Genomic DNA, 19,173 nt, shown 5'->3' with positions numbered 1-19,173 from the left:
GTTACACTTTCATAGACGCTGCACAACAAAAATACGGCGCGTATTATCAAACAATTTCTTAAGTGTATGCTAAAATACTAAATAAAACCATCTTATCTTAAACAGCGTAAGCCGGATAATCCAATATATAAAAATAATAAACAATTGCAACAAGAGTGGAACTTGTTAAAGTTCCTGAAATGTAAATAATTTTAAAACAGCCGCCATATGCAAGAGCTTAACAGAAAATTTCCGCTCTTAACTTAACTTAACAGGAGGAGCACGTGTCGGTAATTTGCTGTTACATGGTGGAGCACTTTACTACCATTCACTTGTACTCGTCTTTCGAGTAGACATTCACAAGGAGTAGCACGCAGCTGAGCACTGATTTTGTACTTTGCAAAAAATTAATTCATACGGTTTTCTTTATGGATTTTCACGGCAATAATTAATTGTAAAACGCATATACACATAGACGCAAGCAAATCTTCTGTGGGACACGTGTGCAGCAAGTAAAAGTAGCACCCAGGCAACATCATCAAATCAGAAGCGAAAGCAAAAGTCAAAAGGGGAGGCGATTCGATGTTATCGCTGCTTGCTACGACGACGACAAAGTTGCTGCTGCCCGCATCTATTAGTTTGCGACACAATGGCAATTAATTGAGGCACGACGAAGTCAACAAGCAATGTCGAGCTCTTGCTGCATCGCCACTTAACAACAACAAACTGTGCATGGAAATGTGCAAATGAGACGTAAATCTGCAAAGCGAAAACCCAAGAGAGAGTTAGTTGAAAGTAAATGCGTGCCACAGTTGCTGGAGCGCAGTCCCATGCCCCAAGCGTGGAGCCCGTTATGTCACGCCTGGACTATGAACAGAACGCACTTCATCACAGCTGTCTGCTGGTGCTGCTGCGTGGCGTCGGACCCTCCCGTGCCCGCATCCTACAGCGGGCCTTCGAGAAGGTGCGACGTGTCAACAACATCAAAGTGACGGGTAACGTAATCGACATTGCAATTGGAGAACAGTTTCATTAACGCTCGTACAAACTTTTGATACAGATTCTAGTGGAGTAGTGCGCACTATTTATTTTCGCTTCATTCACGAGCATCCCGTGGAACACAATGATTGGGGCGACTTTCAGACGCATCGTCGTCTGCTCGGCTTGATAACAATTGGCAAATTCGAGAATCAAACGGAACTCAATGAGCTGTGTCGTCACCATGAATCGCTTAAAGTGCGTTATGGCGGCACACTCTATGAATCGCGTGCCATATTCTTTGGACCAGATGCAGCGTCGAGTGAATCCTTGGCAATTCAAAACAAAGCTGGCATTACTACGGTTGATAATGCACAAGCAGATGGCAGCACAGATTTGGTGGTGGAGACTCAGCATCCTCTCGCCGCTACTCGATTGCAGGATGAGTTCACAACACCTTCCAATTTCAAGTCGCAGGCATTTTTCTATCGTGAGCAGGACAACTGCATTGACCTAGAGACGCGTGTGAGCGACTTTCTCAATGCTTTGTTCTGGGTGTTGGAGTCGAGGCGCTTGGAACGCTCACGGGAAAGAGCCGAGAAGGTCAGTTTACTGCTGGCGCCGTTTGAAAAACGCGACTTTGTCGGCTTGGACATGGAGTCGCGCAACAATCGTAGGCGTTGCGTTGGTCGTGTCATGAAAAATCTGGCGGATCTCTCGCTGCAGGCTGGTCTACTGGATGACGCTTTAAGCTTGTATCACAATGCCAACGAGACACTACGCTCGGTGGGCGATTCACTGTGGGTGGGCGCCAGCGAGGAAGGATTGTGTGCAGCCTCCGCTGTGATATTGTATCCACAAATGCGTGAGATTGAGACGCTGCACAGGAATGCATCGTTGCAGGAAACAGGCAAGTATAAAATGTCCAAAAAATGTAGAGCAGTATTAATTTGTTATTCTTATTTTTCAGGCACTTCGCCGCTACGCAACACTCCAGAAAAGTGGAGAGCAAGCGATGCTACCAAGAAAATCAATACGCCGGCCAATTGTGCGGATGCCATCACGTCGAATTCATCTTCCTGCTCATCGGTTTCATCATTATTGACCAACAACTCGTCGGCATCCGGCACACCAACCACATCGTCCTCCTCCTCGACATCGACAATATCGGCCACGCCATTTGGCCATCAACGCAATGGCGAATTGCCGGGCAACATACTCAAGCCGGAGGAGATTACCAACTATTACCGCAAGGCAATAATTAACTATAGCAAGTATCGACATGCAGCCACCATTGAGACAGAAGCTGCCCTCAAAGCCACTCGCATTTGCATCGAACAAAATCGTCCACTAGACGTTGCCATGTTTCTGCAAAACATTTTGTACATCAATCTGAGTTTGAGCGAAGCGGAGCGTGTAAAACGCTTTGAAATTATGACCGAGCTGTATCAACAAATTGGTTATCAACGCAAAGCGGCATTTTTTCAGCGCCTGGCAGCTCTCAAGCATGTGCAGCAGGGCAGTCAAGCGCCGGATTGGACGCAAAGCTATCGACTAATGCTAGGCAGCTTCACAGGCTATCTACTGTCACTCGATCCACTCGAAGTGCTAGAGAATGCTGCCGGCTGGCCAGCATTGCAAATAGATTTGGCACAAAATCTAATAACGGCTGCGCGGCGTTTGGGACAATCGGCATTGGCCACGCGCCACATGACGTTCCTGCTGCAGACCCAATGGGATAACATGACCGCCACCGAGCAAAGCGAAATGGCTGTGCAGTTGCAGGTGAATTCCACTGAGATAATACACGAGTGAAACATGTTTTTAATTTGCCTTGCTTGTAGAATCTAAGCGCACAATGCGAAGGCTCCCCAGTGCCGTTAGTACTGGACAATGGAACTGTGATACCGCCCGCAAATCTTACCGATTTGCCCTATTGCATGGAGATGGTGGTCAAAGATTTGCCCGCACATTTGCGGCCGCAACGCATCAAGATTGCCAAAGCCGACAGCGGACCTTTTCTTTTTACCCCCATACACTTTAATTCAGTGGATCGACGCGACAAGAAGAAGGACAAGAACAAAATAGGTAAAGTAGCAAGCAAAAAAAAATTGAACTGCAGTAATTAACGAGTTTCTCACACAGCCTTTCTGTGGGTGCAAAACGATCTCAGCGAGGTGTGCGTTCGCCTGCGCAATCCGTTGCCATTTGAACTGGCAGTCACCGATATGCGTCTTCTTAGCAATGGCGTTGTCTTTGAATCGCTGCCACAGACCGTCATCTTGCAACCACATGTGCCAACAAATGTCGCATTGCATGGCACGCCTATAGAGACTGGGCAACTAGATTTGCAGGGCTATAGCACGCATACACTAGGAGTCAAGTCCAATTGTCGCTTGAAGCACATGCGTGGACGCCATTTGCCGCCCAACTACTTGGTGGATGTCATTCCAGCGTTGCCACGCATCTCGGTGAAAACATCGCTGCCACAGACGGCAACATTTAGCAATATGAACAAGTCGGATATTGTGGTTACATCGGCCAGCTTGACGCTCTACAATGGCGAATCCTCCAGCTGTACCATAACCATTAAAAACGAGAGCAATACCCTGCCACTGGAGCATTTGGAAGTGAATATCAACTCGAACGTGGAGCAGGAGTTGCAGAAGAAAATGTTTCGCATCGATGAGCAGGCGCTGCAGGTAAGTTGATTATCTTTGATCTTTGCTGTATATAATTGCATCTTATTTCTGGTGCAGGCTCAGCTGCCAGTTGCTCCTCAAGGCACACTCGAATTCGTGGTTGATATTTACGCGGAAGCGGACTTTGTTTGCCCCATGCCACCGGGGTCGTTAAATACCAGCGCTGATTACGGACCGTCTTCGATGCCACACTATGCCAGCATATCGACGTCGGGACATGCCAGCCTGCCTGTGGGCATCAGCTCGCCGCAGCATCGTCGCCAGGACTTGCAGCATGTTACAGCGCGTTCAACAATTGTCGCTGCTCAGCATTCATTGGCGGCATTGAATCTGCAGCCAGGCGGAGCAGATGGATCGTCCAGCTTGCGGCCACAGCAGCTGACGCAGCATATTGAGGCGCAGTTGCGACTCAAATACTCAGGCGGTGAGGCGCTGGTTGCTGGCTACTGTCGACAATGCGCTGTGTCCTTGAACCTGGAGCTGATTCCCAGTGCGCAGATCACAAGCTGGGATGTGTTGCCTGCTGAAATGTAAGTAACACAGTGTAATTGAGTAATGTAAAATGATTTGTTAAATTTGTATTTATGTTGCAGACCTTCGCAGTTCTATTTGGTATTGGATATATCGAATTTAACCGCTCAAGAAATGTCGCTCAATTACACGGAAAACAAGAACATACTCATTGAGGCCAAAGAAAGCTGTCGGGTTCCCATTCCCGTCGATCGCTGCTCGCTGGAACAGGTTTGCGCTGCACGGGCAGCCGAAGTTGCCGAGAATCTGGAACGCGGTACGGTTGATGTCTGCCCATTTGTAATTGTTTATTTAATTAAATTTACTTACTTTTTAGAACTGTGTTTTCGCACGCAACTCTTGTCGTTTAGCGATGCACTCAGCAAGCTGTGCTCTACACACATCGCAGAACGCGTTAAGATTAATTGGCTGTTGACCGGTACTGACATCCAAGGTGTTGCCTCGTTGCGCGGCATTGTGCTCTCTCATGGCATGGTCGACTTGACTACCGTCTCTCCTCTTGAATGGTGTAAGTTTCTTTACCAATTTCCTCACGTTACGTTTACTAATTGTGTTGTCACTAGCCATAAGCTTCCAGGATACGCTAGTGCAGCCGCACAGCGAGATTGTGGCCACCGTTGGGCAGCGTGCACAGTTGAGCATTAATCTGACCAATCAATCTCTGCAACCGCTCAAGAATTTGGTATTAACTGTCAAGTTTTACCAGGACTATTTGAATGGCATGGAAAACTACAACCTCGAAACGCGAGTTGCCATTTCTGGGCCAAATAGGTGAGTTCTCGATGTGAATAATGTTGTGCAATGGAAATCTAATATTCATATTTATTTTGTAGAATTACAATTCCTGTTTTGGAAAAGCATGCGCAGACGCAGCATAATTGTTCCGTCATTTTCTTTACGCCGGGTCGCTTCAAGACCAGTATTGAGTGCGTAACCAAGCCACAGACACAGCAGAAAAGCAGTATTTCAGGATCAGGATCAGGAGCAACAAACACAACAAGTCAATTAGAAACAATGTCGACTTCGAGCTTTGATGAGCAGCAGGCACACACTTGGAAGTTTATACCACCCATCGAGGTGACTGTTGTTGAGCAGTGATTTGCGCGTAAAAATTGTTAACACTTGTAGCTTAATTTCGTTGTACTGTATTCGTATTTTGTTTATGTACCGTATGTAAATTGTGTACTGTAAATGTACCTAACTCCTTTATAGTGTTCTATGATCGCATAGCCAAGTTAATCTGTGTATATATGAATATGCAAACTATATACAAGACTATATAGATATATATAAATAACTACTACATAAACAGCTAAGCTTTGTTGTAACATGAAAAGCAATTGTTTATAAAATAAATAACAAAAGAGAAGGGAAGCAGAAGACATATTTAAGCTCAAAACGCACTATGCTTTATAGAGATATAAATGCCATACACATGCTAATAGCATTACTATTGATTTACCACTATATGTATTGTATTGTATGTGTGTATAAAAGCTTCAAGCAAGTCGCAAGTTTAGTTTAGTTAGCCAAATCTTTACTCTACTATCCACTCCCAATTCAATTCTCAATCATGAATCATTTTACAAAAAAACCACATACATATGATATATGTATATACACTATATATATTTACAATATTTTTATACAATAAATGCCGAGTTCTCTGACTACATGCCATTAGTGAAAATGCAATAAATATACAATACATAACCGATATATAAGTGTATACTAAGTACGGTCTCTTAACCCAAACGACGAATGTCGTCCATCGAGTATCCGCCTCGACGCAATAAAATACATGCAAGTATATAGAAGTAATATCCGCCTGGTATAATGGTGAGTGCTCCAATTACGATCAGCGCCCAGACGCGATCGGTGCGATCTTGATTAACGTCCGCTAGCCAATCCAAAGTAGCACAACATATGCATACCGTGCCACCAATGAATAACGTAAGAATTATGCCAATCGTCTTCCACGGAGTCGTTTCCTCCACATTTGGAGCTACCCATTGCTCGTGCACAAAGCCATCTGTGACGCTGTGACCTTCTGGGACTTTTGTGTAGTCGCCAATTGTGGCCCCATTGGTGGCATTGAGGCGGCGACGTGAATCCGTTTTTGCGGGCATCATATTCGGCAAGTAGTTCAACTTGATTTGGTAAATACTACACCTCTTGTTGTTGTTGTTGTGTTTCAGCTCACAATAAATTTCAGTGCTGCATGTTGCTAGTTAGAATTTTTTTCAACTGTTTTTAGTTGTTCTAACAGCTGTTGAACAGCTGATTGCGCCGAGTTGCATTTCAATGCGTGTGATAAGCGCACAAGCTTTCAAATAGATGGCGCCAAACACGTTGTTAATTTTTCAGTAAGAATTACTTATTATGATTTTTCCTAATATTGACATGTCTTCTACAATATTAGCAAGGAAATGTCATCTATGTAATATAAATTAAACGTCAAAGCCCCTTTTTACCCATAGATAAACAAGTATACAAGATTGAGAAGAAAAATTATTTGGTTTTATATTTATTATATTTGATCAATTATTGATACATATACAGAAATATGTCATATACTCAGCACCAAAATGAAAGGCATTTGTTGAGTTGTTGACCTTTTGACCTGAAACGTATAAAGACACTCGTTAGGTAGTGGACATAATATTATATTGCCAATTTAAACATAGGGCTTTTATCAGTTCTACTATCAAATTGACATACTATCATAGACATCAAATGTCCCTATCAAAGTGATCATCAGAGAAGTTGTAATACATTTTATTAACCAAGGAAACTTACCAGCAGTAAATTTCACCAATACTACGTCACCCTTAAAGGACAAATCGTTACCTACAAAATGAAAAATCACCCAGTCAGTAAAGCAACTAATTTTCAATGAGATACATGTTGAACTTTATGTTTGGATCAGGTCTACTATCATGGACAAAATCATAGACATCAGATGTCCCTATCAAAGTTGTCATCATAACGTTTTCCGTAAATCCAAATAAAGTTGATTAATAAGCTTACCGGTTTTAATACATAATAATGATTTCCATGAAGATTCACATTAGAAAGATTCACAATCTATAAAAAAAAAAATAAATAAAACACTCAGTTAGTAAGGCAAGTAATAATCATGTATGCAAATTTTTTTCTTTATAATTTAATCAGGTCTACTATCATGGACAAAATCATAGACATCAGATGTCCCTATCAAAGTTGTCATCATAAAAGATTCCTGATACTTAAAAACTCTCGTTATAGACTTACCAATTCTACCTCATTACAGAAGATTCTCCCTCGCATCATTTATCCATTAACGAGGAAGATAATTGCCTACAAGAAAGGAAAAGCACTTTGTCAATAAACCAGATATATTCATGTACATTTCTATTTATATATGTAAATGTGTCAGGTCTACTATCATGGACAAAATCATAGATATCAGATGTCCCTATCAAAGTTGTCATCATTGGAGTTCTCAAAAATCTTAAATAATTTTGATAATAAACTTACCGATTCTGTCTCCTTATAGAACACCCTTTGTACGATCATCATCAAGATAATCATCTTTAAATGAAAATTTTTACCTACAAAGAGAATGTATGTATTAAAGCTAGCAATATTCATGTATGCAGATATTTTTCTTTGTAATTTTATCAGGTCTACTATCATGGACACAATCATAGAAATCAGATGTCCCTATCAAAGTTTTCATCATAAAAGTTGGGTTAAATTTTACCCATGTGAGTTACTTACCCATTTTGCTTTCCTCGATAAAGATAGTTTTTTTTTTTAAATATATGACCATTATCTAAAAACGATATTATCAACCCATGTTGCAAGTTGAGTGCAATTCAATTTTATTGAATACAGCAGAATTCAATCTTTTTTCCAAAGCTGATCCGTCCCATCATTGTGTGCGTCTTTGCTTACACGTGGATTCAGTTTCCCTTCTCAAGACTGTTTTATTACTCAGGGTGTGACCAGACATTTCAAAAGTAGACGTTTTTAATACCGATGGGATATACAAAAATATGGAGGCCTCTAAGAATCGCTTGTTAAATAATCTAGACTGCATCAATTCAAAACTATAAGTTTTTAGAAAATTGTGAGTTCGAAAAACGAGCAACACCATTTTCATTTATTGCAAAAGAAACATACTTTTAGTATTTTTATTCCAAAAGGACGGTCTCACCTTTATCGTTAGAAAAGGAATGTTATAGCCTCTTTCCACCGCACGGTTTTCTTTGGTTTTCTTTGGTTTTTTCACGTTCAGGCCGAATGTTACGTTCGCCCCATGTAAAAACCCATAAGAAAAAAACGTCGGTTTTTCTACGTTCGCGAGCTACGTAGAAATAGCGAACGCACTTTTTGGGTAATTATCGATATTTTGATCGATATGACAACGAAAAAGAGCTCACCACTAAGAAAACAGCTGACATTAAAGTGCGCCAAGGTATGAAAATAGAAAAATTAAAATTTTATTTTGCTTTTTAAAGCAAATTTTGTATATTTTAGATGAGCCAAAAAACTCGAAAGCCGTCAATATCGTGGAGTGGCATCCACGAGGCTATGTTGTTCGAGTTATGGGAGGATATATGTAGTGCCTTTTTTGGCCAATCCACAAAGGCTCCACAAGGGTGCAAACTCCTCCCTATTAATTCGAAAATTATCTTCAAAAAATGATTCGTTGTTTCCAGGAACATCGCGCTCCCAAAAACACCCATGCTGTTGCTAAAAAGTAAATGTATTTATGTAAATATTACATTGCTGCCAGCAAATCTACTTATGTACATAGCCCCAAACTGATGGCGATTTCTTTACTATTGGCAATGGCCTATACTCTATACTCCGCTAATTTTCCCTCCACTTCGTCAAAATCCTCATAAAAATCCTGCAATTTAATAAAATTTTCCATTTTAAAATGCGCGTGCTGTTTTTTGAATTGTTCGCCAACTCGTGTTTACATTTGAACAGCTGACATTTCAGAGCGGCCATATTGAGAATTTTACCGTTGCCCATATTTCTCGGTTCGTGCAGATGGAAACCCCGAAACGGGACTTTAAAAAACGTAGAAAAACTGAGTGAGGTGGAAAGAGGCTATTATTGGCGTCCTATCGATGATATTGAAACATTTTTAAACATCGATTTACCAGTGCATTTTTCTGGCAATTTTTAGCCCCTACGATGACAAGCAAATGAACAACACTCTTTGTTGATTTTGTTGCTATTGACTACAAATTTTGTTTTATTTTTATAAATAGAAATTGCAAATTGAACACTGCATTTGATATAATTTTTATCTAAAGATGCGCAGTTAATGCGTTCAACTGGCCAACAACTTGAATTGCTTACAGATACAGTCTGCTGCGTATGGTCAACATGATTTATGAAGCAACTTCATACTACTTCACACTTCTGATTCAACTTGGAATTTAACAAATCATACATTTTACATACACAATATTCTTATTACTATTGTTTTCTTTTGTGTTCACAGAAGACGTTTGTTTCTTTCACTGCTGTTCATCATCAGCCGTTTGTTCGGCTGTTGTTGTTGTAAGGCAATCTTGTTGCTCCTGCTCTCGTTCCTGCTGCTGTTGCTGTAATTTTAACCTCTTCTTGGCCTGAATATCGGCAAGCGTTTGTTCGATGGAACGCATGTCCTTTTTATTCTTGCTGGGCACGAAGCCATAGCTTTGGTTAGTTTCCGTTTTGCGTGCTGCTTGCAACGCCGCCGATTCGCCAATGAGGTGAGCATATTTTGCTTTATAATTGGACGTCGGCTTCACCTCGGCGCCTTCTATGCTCGAGTTGTGGGCGGCCGAAGAGCTGCAGCCGGGCTCGGCGGATGAGTTTGCGGTTTGCTTTTCACTTTGCTCCTGGGCCAAGCGTTCTCTTCGTCGCTCGGAGTATTCTTTGGCTATGTCCTTGTTCCAGCCTTCGCCATTGCGTCGTGCTGTCACCTCATCCTCGCTAGGCGGATGTTCTTTCTTGTAAACCACCGAATGACGATCTTCGTCCTCGCGGCCAAAACTCATGGCTATAAATCCGCCGTTCTCGGCAATCTCATGTATGACCGATCGATGCACTTTGTCCAGCGGTTGGAATTCGATGCATGTGCGATCGTCCTTGGCGAAGCGTCCCATGCGCTCCTCGACATACTTGCGAAATCGCAGCAGCTCCTCCTTCTGCTTGTTTTGCATACGCTCCATCATTTCGCGCTGCTTCTTGATGAGCGTCTTTTGTTGTTCATTTGTGGCTGGAGGAGCATCCATTGAGTTCAATATCGAGTCGAGTAAGTCCATTTTGCCAACGAATTCGCAATTGCGCATAAACGCAGCGTACGCGCAAGAGTTAACACACTACCGTCTATGATGATTACTCGTTAATTTGTTAAATTAAAGCCAACATTTGGGTTTATTTATATATTTTCTATGTACTGTATGTATAAAAAAAGATTATTACCGGTGCATGTGCAATAAAATACTAAATTAGTAAATATACTGGCAGACAAGTTGGTATATTTTGCGAGTTACGAACGAGTTGGCAGTGCTGCACGGTCAGGCGGCCACAGATGTTTTTTTTCCAAAACGGTAAATTGCTCATTATTTTGACTGGCGAAAAATGAGCATTGAAATAGAAAGCAAATCAACACAACGTCGCACTCTTGTGCACTGGTTTCGTAAAGGACTGCGTGTACACGATAATCCAGCACTATTGCAAGTTTTCGATGTTGCTCGCACTGCGCCACATAAATACAGCGTGCGCCCAATATTCCTATTGGATCCCGGCATACTCGACTGGCTGCAAGTAGGCGCAAATCGCTGGCGATTTCTGCAACAATCACTCAGTGATCTGGACAATCAGCTGCGCGAACTAAATTCTCGTCTATATGTAGTGCGTGGCAAACCTGTGGAGCTCTTTCCCAAACTCTTCGAGCGCTGGAATGTGGAATTGTTGACATACGAATCAGATATTGAACCTTACGCTGTGCAACGTGATGCTGCTGTGCAGAAGCTGGCTGCAGTGCATCAGGTGCACGTGGATACACACTGCTCACATACCATTTACAATCCTGAAGTGGTTATGGCACGCAACCTAGGCAAGGCCCCTATAACATATCAAAAGTTTTTAGGCATCGTGGATCAGTTGAAATTGCCCAAAGTACGTGAAAAGCCAGAAAAGCTGCCTGAGGAAGTACAGCCATCAGAGGATGCACTTGAATTGGCAGATGCAAGTGTCTACGACTGTCCAACGTTGGAGCAATTGGTGAAGCGACCCGATGAACTGGGCGACAATAAATTTCCCGGTGGTAAGTTTTGAGTTTTAAATGTCAATTCCAATCAAAGACTAAAGTAACTTCTACAGGCGAAACGGAGGCACTGCGTCGATTGGAAGCCTCGCTCAGAGATGAACAATGGGTGGCCAGCTTTGAGAAGCCCAAAACGTCGCCAAATTCTCTTGAGCCCAGCACCACAGTGCTCAGTCCTTACTTGAAATTCGGCTGTTTAAGCGCACGATTGCTCTACGAGCGACTCAAAGGAATTCTTGCCCGGCACCCCAAGCACTCGAAGCCACCAGTTTCCTTGGTGGGCCAATTGCTGTGGCGAGAATTCTATTATACGGCTGCAGCCGCAGAACCCAACTTCGATCGCATGCTGGGCAATGCGTATTGCATTCAAATAGCATGGAACGAGCAGCCGGATCATTTGGCAGCATGGACACATGGACGAACTGGCTATCCGTTCATAGATGCCATAATGCGACAACTCCGTCAAGAGGGCTGGATACATCATTTGGCACGCCACGCAGTTGCATGTTTTTTGACACGCGGCGATTTGTGGATTAGCTGGGAGGAAGGACAACGTGTTTTTGAGCAGCTGCTGCTGGATCAGGACTGGGCACTCAATGCAGGCAATTGGATGTGGCTCTCGGCATCGGCATTCTTTTACCAATACTTTCGTGTCTATAGCCCGGTGGCGTTTGGCAAGAAAACCGATCCAACGGGCGCGTACATCAGAAAATATGTGCCGGAGCTGGAAAAATATCCGGCCAACTGCATCTTTGAACCGTGGAAGGCAACACTGAGCGCACAGCGGGAGTATGGCTGTGTGCTGGGCAAGGATTATCCGCACCGCATTGTCAACCACGACATTGTGCACAAGGAGAACATAAAACGCATGACTGCTGCCTATAAAGTGAATCGCGAAGTGCGAACTGGCAAACAGGAGCCGGATGAGGAGCTTGATGAACCAACTGGAAAACGTAAGGCTAGCAGCATCAAATCGGGCCGTGCGGCGAAGCGAAGACGCTGACAATTGTTGACTAATGATGATCTAGTCTGGAGTTCAGGTAATTTCTCTACATATTGTATTTACATTTGCCTTAACCAAATCCTTTGGCCTCGCCATTAAAGTCCATTATGCAAAGATCTTTGTACATAGTACATATCTTATACTAACGACCTGAGGTAGCTTAAAAAGATTCATGTCAATGGCGTCGCCGCATATTTTAGGCCGCTGTTGACCAGCAAGCACTGCCAGGACATAAATCACTAGTCCTGTGGATGGCACTCGAGAGTGCTCGACTAGGAAATTGCTGTACCCAGTTCTTTTAAATTTGACACAGTTGCATATTCATGTAGTCAAGTGAATGCTTGTGTATGTATTCTTAAAGTCTTCAAAAATTCCCAAATATTTAGCTTAGAACTCGAAATAAGGATAAATCACAGATAAGTTTTTGTTTGTGATATTTTAAACAATTGTTAATTTAAGATTGCAATAAACCTGCACATCATAAATGAATACAAATTTTGAATATTCATTTTTATTCGAGAAATTTCAAATAGGAATTGACTTCCTTTTTACACTTGTCAATACTTTAAAGTAAACACTTTAGGCTCGAAAATATAAAACAGATTTTAAATAACTTGTTAGTCAAATGTTATATTTAACATTGCAAACACCACGTGATTATTTGATATATGACATTATTTTTTTAATTGAACATCATAATAAAATCGTTAGTTCATTGTTGAAATTTCTTTATTTTACTCGAAGTAGACGCTGAAATTGTCATTACTTTGGCTGTAGTGTCATTTGCTTGATTCTATATATCATATTATTATACATTTTCGGAATTTCATGAACTCCGGTCATCTAACATTATATAAACTAAAATTATCAACTTATTTCTTGTGATTCTCATAAAACAATCAATTGAAAAACGATCCTAAAATGTTTAGAAATTTGTGCATGCTTCGCAGAAATATCTTGCTATCGCGAGTTATTTATTCGAGTTATACTTTTCGAGCCAATCTGGTTACAACTGCCAAATACCGTTCAAAGCCAATAAATGAAGTTTCGGTGTCGGATATAAATATTCATGAGCTGGCAAAAGGTGACGATGAGTTTACGCGAAATTTTCTAACTACCAAACTTTCGTGTGAGGCGAGTGAATTCTCCTCCCCCAATGATGCTACCGATCCTGCCACACCTGCTGAAACGGAAACGGAGTCACCAGCAGCAAGTGCTGGGGAGAGTGTGACTATTTTGGATAAGGATGGAATGCCGATTGTGCCTATTGAAATCGATGGATGGAAAAATGCCGAATATGATGAGGATGGTCCGACCATACAAAATCCCTCTGGCGCACCGCTTGACATAGGCAACGATATCGAGTACAAAAAGGAACAAATGTTGGAGGTACCGGATAAGCGAGAGGGGCAATTCGAGTACAAGGGCATAAAGGTTAAGTTGCCCGAATCGGCGGACAAGGATGTGGGCACCTATAGATTCCGACGTGACCCTGAGGATCTGGAGACTGTTGGCGACGATATGCGTCTCGTTAAGTTCGACAAAAAGTAATTGCTGTTAATATTTCGGTGAATGTGTTTATGACTGTGAACTTTAGTTTTAATTAGTGTCTATGCCAAAATAAATTCAACAAAATTAACAATATAAGAATCGTCTACGTAGTTTCAATTGTTCAAGTGATCGCTATCGATTACTGAACTAGTTCTTTTATTTTTAACTTCGAGCAAGCTCTCAACAGAGAGTTGGCGAAAGTCCTTCTGAGCTTGTGCAGCTTAAGGCCACCTGCAAAGGAGAAGAAGCAATAATGTGTAGTGTGGCCAGGCTGGGCAAGCGAATGAACCCCATTGAACTTTAGCTTGACTGTGGGAGCTGTTGAGCTTAAGTGAACAAACAATAGAGCGCAAGCGGAAGAGGAAAAGTTAAATAGTTGAAGTCAAACACAATGCAGTCCGCACTCAGTTCCATAAATTGCAAGCAAACAACATCCCGATTGGGGTTGGGAATATGAGGAGCAGAAAGAAGAAGACACGTTGCTACGTAAACCACAAAAGCAAATGTCTAAACAAAAACGAAAACGTAAGCGAGCTAATTACGTTTATTTCCTAACGTTTATTTGCGTGCAAATGTGTGTCGGTGTGTGTTTGCGTATGCGTATGTGTGTGTTTGTGTGCCAAATTATCTGGTAAATTAAGCAATTTCAATTCAACAAACAAGCTCAAGTAAGCAAATGTGACGATATTTCCGATTCCGATGTCGATTCCAAATCTGAATCCTCAATCCTTATTGCTTATGTTGCACACTTTTTATGTGCCCAGCACAATTTACACACACAAAAGATCCTATATATATGTGTGTGTGTGTGTGTGTGCACCTCGTCAATTCGTTGCTAAGCTGTTTGTGTGTGTTTGTGTGTCATAATGGCCGCTGAGTGCGGAATGTTAACTCAATCCCCAGGGGTCCTTTTTCCGTTTTCGCAGCTATTTGCATAATATTCCTACCGTTACGATTAAATGTTTAGAATGCAATGCGTCCACAAACATTCAAGTAAATTGAATGCATAGCAAAGTGCAGCATAAGATATATTAAGACGTGCACACGATTAACAGCTATCCATCCCTTTCTCTCCTCACTGTCTAAATATTTCATAGCGACACAGAGTTGCGGCAAACGTCCGTTAGGTGACGTGAGCATAGTAAACAGACTTCAGTTGCTGTTCACATTTGAATTATTTCTATATTTATTAATAATTCAATTATTCTGGTGCTTCTTTTCGTAAATTTAATACAAAATGTGATTTGTTTAAAGTATAAAGTAAGCCAAATATCCATTGTATCTTGTTTCCTTTTCTTCCTCATATTCCAATTTTGAGCGTCTCCTCTAAAGCAATTTAAGCTTTTCTGCACCAAATTCAAGTCCAATGCTTGACGTTTGCTCATAAATACTTTAGTAACCACAAATAATTTTGGCATTTTGACTTGAGAGTGTTGAATTCCATTATTTGTACTTCCATTTGTGTGAGTGTTTGCATTGTAAAATGTATTCAATTCAATTACAATTGAGAGGCCTTGCATTGTCTCTCGAGGTGTTTATTTAAGTTCGCGAATAATAGCCTAAATTTACAAGCATCGAGTGTACACTCTTCAGACGCATACAAAGGCAATCGAGCGCAAATAATAAGCATTGAATATGATATTAAACCAACTTCGACATCAATCCCATACAGATTGGGAGTTACACTGAAAGAAAAAAATAATACAAATATTAATTTAATCTTGAATTAAATTTGGTTCTTTAGGTACCTCTAAGTATACAACAAACTTTATTTTGAATATTCATAATTTACTATTCGATAAAAATCTGAATTTTTTAAATTTCATTTAAGTTCTAAAGGAAATTAGAATGACTTTTCTTAAAATCACAGTTTTGATGTTAACGAATATTTTCTTTATTTCTTTATTATGTAGATTTAATCCGGAAAGAAGTTAATTGTTTCTCGCTCTGTACTCAATTTATGCAACGCGCAGGAAACGCGCCGGCGACAAACAATTATCCTTGATAAAACGTGATTGATTATGTACAACAGTTCCTCTCGTTTTTTCCCTTTGCAACAGAAGAGAGCCTCGATTTTGTTGGCCCATTTCTCGGTTGCCATTGCTCCATCGAAATTTTCAATCAATGCAATAATTAGATGTCCTTCCATGCGCCCAATGGAGCGTGCAAATTTTCAATCAACGTGGCACAGGCACAGGCAAAGGGAGCAGAAGCCGGAGCTGAAGCCGGAGCTGGAGCTGGAGAATGTCAGGGCGAGTCCTGTAATGTGAAAGTAGTACTAACATTTTTGGGGAGAAAAATCTACTTAACCAAATTGATGACAATGCGATAAGTCAGGCGGCGAGTTAAGCCGCTTAAATGCTTATAAACTGCCAGTCGAACCAGCATACAAAAAATATGATTCCCCATTAAGCCAGGCGCTCCCGCTTCCCCAACTGCTCCCCTCGTTTTTTGGCTGGCTATGCGAATGATATAGCTTGCATATGCTGGCTGGCAGGATGCCTGACTGCCTGACTGTCTGCCTGCCTTTCTTCTTCCTGACTGCGAGCAGCATAAATTGTTGTCATGCCAAGCCACATTAAATTCAGCAACGGCACGTACAACAATTTCAAGCTCTCATCCTTTTGTTGCTCCTCCCCTGGTTCCTTACCCTTGCGCACTTTTGACCAGGGTTACAGGTAACACACACACAAAAATGAGTGAGAGCGAGCGAGCGAGAGCGATTGTCATAAATATATCAAACAATCGTTCGTGCCATAAATAAGCAAATGCGTGCACTTTCTTGCCATAATTGGCAATTTGCGTTCTTGCTTCTCGTTAGTTTTCCACTAAGATTCCCCCCTCTCTCCACTCTACTGTAGTACTCCTCTTTTACAAGCAGCACTGTGGCCTTTGACTTATGCGCACTGATTACAGCGACAAGCTTATTAGCAGACATCATGTGTCACACATTCTATACTCGTGATACTGGTAGAGAGTCCCTTTGCTGCGATTCAGGCGTGCAAATTGCCGAGGGCAGTCACATAAATTACAACTGTCCAAATAATACTTAATAGAGTGTTCAAATTATGAGCGGAATATTCGGCAAATTGCGTAGCTTAAGAGAATATCCTCCGTAGTATGGCTTTTGCCTGACAGATGGCGCTGCCTTTGCTTCCGCAGTTTTCGTGACTCGAAATTAAATGTAAAAATAAATCATATTTTGTGAAGTTTATTTTTAACATCAATTTAAAATACTTTGTAATAGGTGATTGATATAATAACAGATATTTATTTTTGTCTTTCTTAAAATACATGAACTTTAACTTTAATATTTTATTTTAACAATATTATAAATTACTAATTTCCATTATCTTAACCATTCTCTATTATAGGTAAAGAGAGTCCTAAGACTAGATAAGCATGTTGAAAAGAACTGTTAGTATTCAATCATTATGAGCTTACATTGAATGTATGCTATTCTTTAGTTTTATTGTTATATACATATAAAAACTAATTGTTACTGAAATTGTATGTAAAATTATTTGTATAACTTTCAAAATGTCATTGAAAGCAAAATAATTACGATATTATAAATAAAAATTCAAAAATGATTATGCTGAATTTAATTGTCTTTTATTATGTTAATACAAATTTGTACATTTTTATTGGGAGAAGAATATTTTAAAATAAATAATAAACAAAAAATATATTAGACTTTTATTTGATAATGATCTATAGAGGTGTACCTTAAAAATTCGAAAAAGTACGAAATCATCGAGTGAAATACCAGGCGAACAGAAATCAGCAGCAAGCAGCAGTTCAGAAAGTAACTTGCGCCACGTGTTTATTAATGTAATTGGGGAATATTATGACCCGCTCTTGGGATCCACATTACGCTCTGAGAGAATAAGTGTTTTCTGAGCAGTTTTTCCTCTGTATGTTCGGCTAATCCGCCTGCTACTTTATTATGTTAGCCTGGTATTTTACTCGATCTTGTCGACTTTTTGTTTAGGATGACATTTGATGTTGTTTTAGAAGTGGTGATAGTATTTGTTGTTGCATTGAAGGCGCCAGAACAGCTGAAAACTGCAATGTTGTTAGGGGAAAATACCAGGCGAACAGAAATGAGCAGTAAGCAGCAGAACAGAATGTAATTTATTATTGGAGAAAATTGTTTTCCGCTCTTGGGATCCACATTACTCTCTGAGAGAATAACTGTATTCTCAGCTGCTTTTTTTTGTATGTTCGGCTATTCCACCTGTTACTTTATTATGTTAGCTTGGTATTTTAGCCGATCTCTTCGACTTTCTGTTTAGGACGACATTTGATGTTGTTGTAAAAGTACTATTAGTAATAGTTAGTTGTTGTCGTTGGAGAATTGAAGGCATCGAAACAGCGGAAAAGTGAAATAGTAGACGAGCAAAAATTCTCAGAAAGCAGCAACACAAAAAGCCACCTGCGCGATCCACAGAGCAGCGAGATGCATTTTGAGTGGATTACATCATTCTTCGTTGATATTATCTTATTTGCTTAGATCCACTTGCTACTCTTGTATGTTCGCCTGGTATTTGACAATTTCACATGGCTTGTGCAATGCAGAAGACTGCTACTCTTTGTATGCTGAGCTCTGAGCATCTGATCGGGTATTGCCTTCAGTATAAGAGAGCGCTACATCAACTCAATCGTTGTTTGATTCTGCTTGCCTGTTTTCTCTCAACACTCAGTCTAGACAGGGTGAGGGCTGGAGGGGATAGCAGATGGCGAGGGGGTGGTCGGGGACCAGTTACAGATGGTGCCAAGTATTCCATGATTGGTAGGATGAGTTTGCATTTTTTCATATACTCGACGCCAGTTGCCCTCCCTATAGAGGTTTTGTGACACAGTTTCTTAAATGCGCACATTTTTCCTAAGAAATTTTCAAAGTCAAATATGTATTGTCAATATACCAGTGACTTTATTTAATGCATACTAACAGGATTAAGTGATATAATTGGTTTAATATATTAAACATATGGTATATATAGTCTGTCTACCTGCATAACTAAATATATACATAGATCGCAGTCTATAAGAATGGAATATATAAGAGCTGTGTCAAATATCAGCGTGTGTTTTAAAATTTGTGT

General features: G+C 40.8%; 5 protein-coding genes and 5 non-coding genes across 10 annotated transcripts; 3 read left to right on the top strand and 7 right to left on the bottom strand.

Annotated features, from left to right (window-relative positions):
* Positions 1 to 319: 319 nt before the first annotated feature.
* On the top strand, positions 320 to 5,796 carry LOC132793817 (protein brunelleschi). Its single transcript, XM_060803914.1, has 10 exons — positions 320 to 974; positions 1,040 to 1,867; positions 1,928 to 2,742; positions 2,802 to 3,045; positions 3,103 to 3,659; positions 3,717 to 4,189; positions 4,253 to 4,446; positions 4,507 to 4,698; positions 4,754 to 4,961; positions 5,024 to 5,796. Exons 1-10 carry the CDS (start codon positions 779 to 781, stop codon positions 5,286 to 5,288), a joined length of 3,972 nt encoding a protein of 1,323 aa, XP_060659897.1. The 5' UTR covers positions 320 to 778; the 3' UTR covers positions 5,289 to 5,796.
* Positions 5,797 to 5,800: 4 nt separating this feature from the next.
* LOC132793861 (uncharacterized) lies at positions 5,801 to 6,582 on the bottom strand. Its single transcript, XM_060803986.1, has one exon. The coding sequence runs from the start codon at positions 6,320 to 6,322 to the stop codon at positions 5,936 to 5,938; it is 387 nt and encodes a 128-aa protein (XP_060659969.1). The 5' UTR covers positions 6,323 to 6,582; the 3' UTR covers positions 5,801 to 5,935.
* Positions 6,583 to 6,881: 299 nt separating this feature from the next.
* Positions 6,882 to 6,957, bottom strand: LOC132783796 (small nucleolar RNA Me28S-Cm2645). Its single transcript, XR_009632211.1, has one exon. It is a non-coding gene; the product is annotated as a small nucleolar RNA Me28S-Cm2645 (small nucleolar RNA).
* A 154-nt stretch (positions 6,958 to 7,111) lies between these two features.
* LOC132783794 (small nucleolar RNA Me28S-Cm2645) lies at positions 7,112 to 7,183 on the bottom strand. Its single transcript, XR_009632209.1, has one exon. It is a non-coding gene; the product is annotated as a small nucleolar RNA Me28S-Cm2645 (small nucleolar RNA).
* A 173-nt stretch (positions 7,184 to 7,356) lies between these two features.
* LOC132783792 (small nucleolar RNA Me28S-Cm2645) lies at positions 7,357 to 7,428 on the bottom strand. Its single transcript, XR_009632207.1, has one exon. It is a non-coding gene; the product is annotated as a small nucleolar RNA Me28S-Cm2645 (small nucleolar RNA).
* Positions 7,429 to 7,598: 170 nt separating this feature from the next.
* On the bottom strand, positions 7,599 to 7,672 carry LOC132783795 (small nucleolar RNA Me28S-Cm2645). Its single transcript, XR_009632210.1, has one exon. It is a non-coding gene; the product is annotated as a small nucleolar RNA Me28S-Cm2645 (small nucleolar RNA).
* A 174-nt stretch (positions 7,673 to 7,846) lies between these two features.
* On the bottom strand, positions 7,847 to 7,920 carry LOC132783793 (small nucleolar RNA Me28S-Cm2645). The gene has a single exon (XR_009632208.1). It is a non-coding gene; the product is annotated as a small nucleolar RNA Me28S-Cm2645 (small nucleolar RNA).
* Positions 7,921 to 9,403: 1,483 nt separating this feature from the next.
* Positions 9,404 to 10,665, bottom strand: LOC132793846 (sperm-associated antigen 7). Its single transcript, XM_060803961.1, has one exon. The coding sequence runs from the start codon at positions 10,529 to 10,531 to the stop codon at positions 9,713 to 9,715; it is 819 nt and encodes a 272-aa protein (XP_060659944.1). The 5' UTR covers positions 10,532 to 10,665; the 3' UTR covers positions 9,404 to 9,712.
* A 35-nt stretch (positions 10,666 to 10,700) lies between these two features.
* LOC132793839 (cryptochrome-2) lies at positions 10,701 to 17,668 on the top strand. The gene is made up of 3 exons (XM_060803949.1): positions 10,701 to 11,511; positions 11,568 to 12,551; positions 17,440 to 17,668. Exons 1-2 carry the CDS (start codon positions 10,824 to 10,826, stop codon positions 12,512 to 12,514), a joined length of 1,635 nt encoding a protein of 544 aa, XP_060659932.1. The 5' UTR covers positions 10,701 to 10,823; the 3' UTR covers positions 12,515 to 12,551; positions 17,440 to 17,668.
* Positions 13,315 to 14,164, top strand: LOC132793852 (uncharacterized). Its single transcript, XM_060803975.1, has one exon. It carries the CDS (start codon positions 13,436 to 13,438, stop codon positions 14,063 to 14,065), a length of 630 nt encoding a protein of 209 aa, XP_060659958.1. The 5' UTR covers positions 13,315 to 13,435; the 3' UTR covers positions 14,066 to 14,164.
* Positions 17,669 to 19,173: the final 1,505 nt, after the last annotated feature.

This window comes from Drosophila nasuta, chromosome 2L, assembly GCF_023558535.2.
Source record: "Drosophila nasuta strain 15112-1781.00 chromosome 2L, ASM2355853v1, whole genome shotgun sequence".
Classification (NCBI taxonomy): domain Eukaryota; kingdom Metazoa; phylum Arthropoda; class Insecta; order Diptera; family Drosophilidae; genus Drosophila; species Drosophila nasuta.
This window is presented reverse-complemented; position numbering and strand designations above follow the sequence as displayed.